The 3,226-nt window shown below is 36.8% G+C and overlaps 1 protein-coding gene across 3 annotated transcripts in view; it reads right to left on the bottom strand.

Annotated features, from left to right (window-relative positions):
* Positions 1–890: 890 nt before the first annotated feature.
* The window catches only part of TMEM38B (transmembrane protein 38B), a 38,017-nt gene continuing 35,681 nt past the window's right edge, over positions 891–3,226 (bottom strand). Inside the window, exons 5-6 of one of the 3 annotated variants that reach the window (XM_019635785.1) lie at positions 1,861–1,978; positions 891–958 (exon numbers count right to left, since the gene is read on the bottom strand). In XM_019635785.1, the coding sequence (XP_019491330.1) occupies positions 941–958; positions 1,861–1,978 (136 nt within the window). In that variant the 3' untranslated portion in view covers positions 891–940. Of the gene's footprint in view, positions 962–1,860; positions 1,979–3,226 lie in introns of those variants that run through there. The other 2 variants (XM_019635786.1, XM_019635787.1) reach the window with 2 other exon arrangements.

Here is a 3,226-nt window from a genome sequence, read left to right as displayed (position 1 = left end):
ACATAAATGACAAAATTAAAAATGGGCAAATGATCTGAATAGACATTTCTCCAAAGAAGATATACAAATGGCCAACAAGCACATAAAAAGTTGATCGACATCATTAGCCATCAGGGAAATGTAAATCAAAATAATAATGAGATGCCACTTCACACCCATTAGGATAGCTCTACTAAAAAAAATAATAAGCATTGATAAAGATGTGGTGAAATTAGAACTCTCATATATTGCTGCTGGAAATGTACAATAATTAAGCCATTTTGGTTAATTTCTCAAAAGCTCCTCAAAAGGTAAAACACAAAATTATATGATCTAGTAATTCCATTCCTATTGATATTCTCAAGAGAAATGTAACACATGTCCACACAAAAACTTGTACATGAATGTTCATAGCTCATCATCTGTATTAGCCGAAAAGTAAAACAACCCAAATATCTATCAACTGATAAACAAAATGTAGTATATCCATACAATGGAATATTATTTGGCAATAAAAAGGAATAACATATAATACGTGTATACACTACAACATGGATGAACCTCAAAAACGTGCTAAGTGAAAAGAAAGCAGTCACGAGACCACATATTGTATGATTCCATTTACATGAAATGTTAGGATAGGCAAAATGATTGCCTACAGTAGGGAGGATTGAGGGAAAGTGTGAAGTGACTGCTCATGGGTGTGAGGTTTCTTTTTGGGGTGATGAAAATGTTTTAATGTTGATTAAGGTGATGGCTATATAACTCTTTGACTATACTGAAAACCACTGAATTGTACACTTTCAATGGATGAATTGTATAGTATGTAAACTATATCTCAGTAAAGCTGGTACAAAGAAATACATACAGCTCAAAATGTGAGGACTGGCAGGAGGGCACATGTGAAGAGACTTTGCCTCAGACATTTGCATTACTTGAATACTTGAACGACTGCCACAGATCACCTCCATTGCAGAGACTACTGAAACAGAAATAAATGGTCCCTATAGTGACTTGGTTCTTTCTAAAATATAAATTTATATAATACATACTGTTTTCTTTTAAGAATCCTATAGGTAGTTTTTAGCCAAAAGTATCTAGACTAAGAGTTAGCTATAAAATTTCTCTAGGCTTAAATAGTCTTATTTTAAAATCAATTGTCTAGCTGTGAATAGGGAACAATATCTAGTAGTGGTAAGAGTAACAATTATCAGAATTAGCCTCATGATACAGCTGCGAACAAAATTCCTAAGATGTGTCAGACACAGTGATAGAATGACATACAACATCTCTAGTCATCTCAACAATCATACAGTGAAGATGAGAAAATCGGAATTCAGAGACACTGAGTGACTGCCTATTCAGGGATTAGAGAGCACAGCAAGATCTGAACTTAAGACTATGTGTCTCTAAGACCAATGATCTTACTTACATCATACTACCTTCAAGAAGAAATAAAGCTTCCCACCAGACAATAATAATAGAAGAGACTGACCACAAATATGTCCTAATATTAAATTTCAAAATTTCAAAGCTTAAAGGAACCTCAGAGAACATCCATCCAAGTACCTCACTTTACAAAAGAGACAACACCATCTGCAATGTCTCATCAGCCGTGGTTATTTCAACTCCTCTCTGGCCTCCAACGTACTATTACGCTATCTGCAAGTCTTTCCTAATAGCCTCAGCATAAACCAAAGGGGGAATCCTAGGAGAGCTAAGGTTCAGAAAGTCATGGATGTGCTGAATAAACTTCCCCAAATTCATCTTTTTAGACTGTAATAACAATAAAAAATAAATGTTCCTTTTACTTGCCTCGTACACAGAATACTGGTCACACAGAATTTGTAATACTGATTCATTGCTACTTGGAAGTCTTACCTTTGTGGCCACGAGAAACATGGTAAAGAGGAACATAAGATTATGCCTTGATATTGCCAGGTGCTTGGTGTGCTGAAACGTGAAGATAATTGACCCCAGGAGAGTTACCTTGGCAGGGCTGAAAATAAAACACACTTTAAGTTAGTAAATAATACACATGATCTATGTCTATATTTCTCAGACAGGACTCTGCAAAATACTAATTTAATGAGTTATTCATAGACATAACACAAAAATTAATTCTATGAATATACTCGTACTTACAAAGTTTTGGAAATGCTAAGTCATAAAATTAAATGCCTTTCTTAATAGCATGAAGTATCAAGAGATTTTAGAATATTCTACACACTGTGACGCTCTGATAAACACAGTACATTTCTATATGCCATATTTCTGAAATGTATTTGACCACATAACACCTTTTCACAAAGGATCTGGAAGTCCCATGTTCCACAGCACAGTTTGGGAAACGCAGGTTATTCCTGAAAACCTTACAATGCTAAACAGGCTCTAGGGTGGGGTGGAGGAAGGAAAAGAAAGCCCTGACTCGTAACATTTCCTAGTCACTGTGTAAATACTCCCATCATCACCAACTTCAGGCTGTGTGTACAATGAAGAGATACACACAATTGGCTCTTACAAAACAGTCAACTCCAGTACATTACTTAGCTAACTTCAGCACAGAATATTAGCATTGGCTAATATCTTAATAAATTAATGCTGAATGTTTAACGTCTATAATATGATGTTAATCTACAAATAAGAAGCACTACTGTGTTGTATGAAAGGAGAGAAGGTTAGCACTCCCCATCACAAGGATGGAAGAGGCCCTCGGGCCTAACAACATGCATACAGTTAAGACATTGCCACCTACTTCTTGGCATCTAACCATTGTTTTTTGGAATTGTAACAGCTATATACGATGTCAGATGGGTAGTAGATTAGGGGAGGAGGGTTAGCACTTTGTGAGGGGTATAAATGTCTAACTATTACATTGTTTTGTACACATGAAACTTTAAAAAAAAACCACTACTTTCATGTCATATAGTTGCCACATTTAAAATATATCTCAGTACTGCTTCCGTCGGACCCTGAGCCGTCTGCGAGCTTCTGATTGTCGCTCAGGGTTCTTTCAGATCAGTGCAAGGGTCTTCGTCGCTGCCAGTGGAACTGGAATTGGGCGAGGAGGAACAGGCACGGAAAGGAGAAAGGTCTGCGTGTCTGTTCTCAGCACTCGGCTAGCCTAGAAAAGGAGGACGAAGCTATCCAGAAATCCTACAGGATAGGAAAAGGAGGGGCCATCTCAACATGGAAAAACTCTGCAATGAAAATGAAGCAGTGCCTGAGAAGCAAGTAAAGATGGAAA

The sequence above is a fragment of the Hipposideros armiger genome, unplaced genomic scaffold, assembly GCF_001890085.2.
Source record: "Hipposideros armiger isolate ML-2016 unplaced genomic scaffold, ASM189008v1 scaffold_24, whole genome shotgun sequence".
In the NCBI taxonomy this organism is placed as follows: domain Eukaryota; kingdom Metazoa; phylum Chordata; class Mammalia; order Chiroptera; family Hipposideridae; genus Hipposideros; species Hipposideros armiger.
The sequence above is the reverse complement of the archived record's forward strand: the minus strand, read 5'-3'. Positions and strand labels throughout refer to the sequence as shown.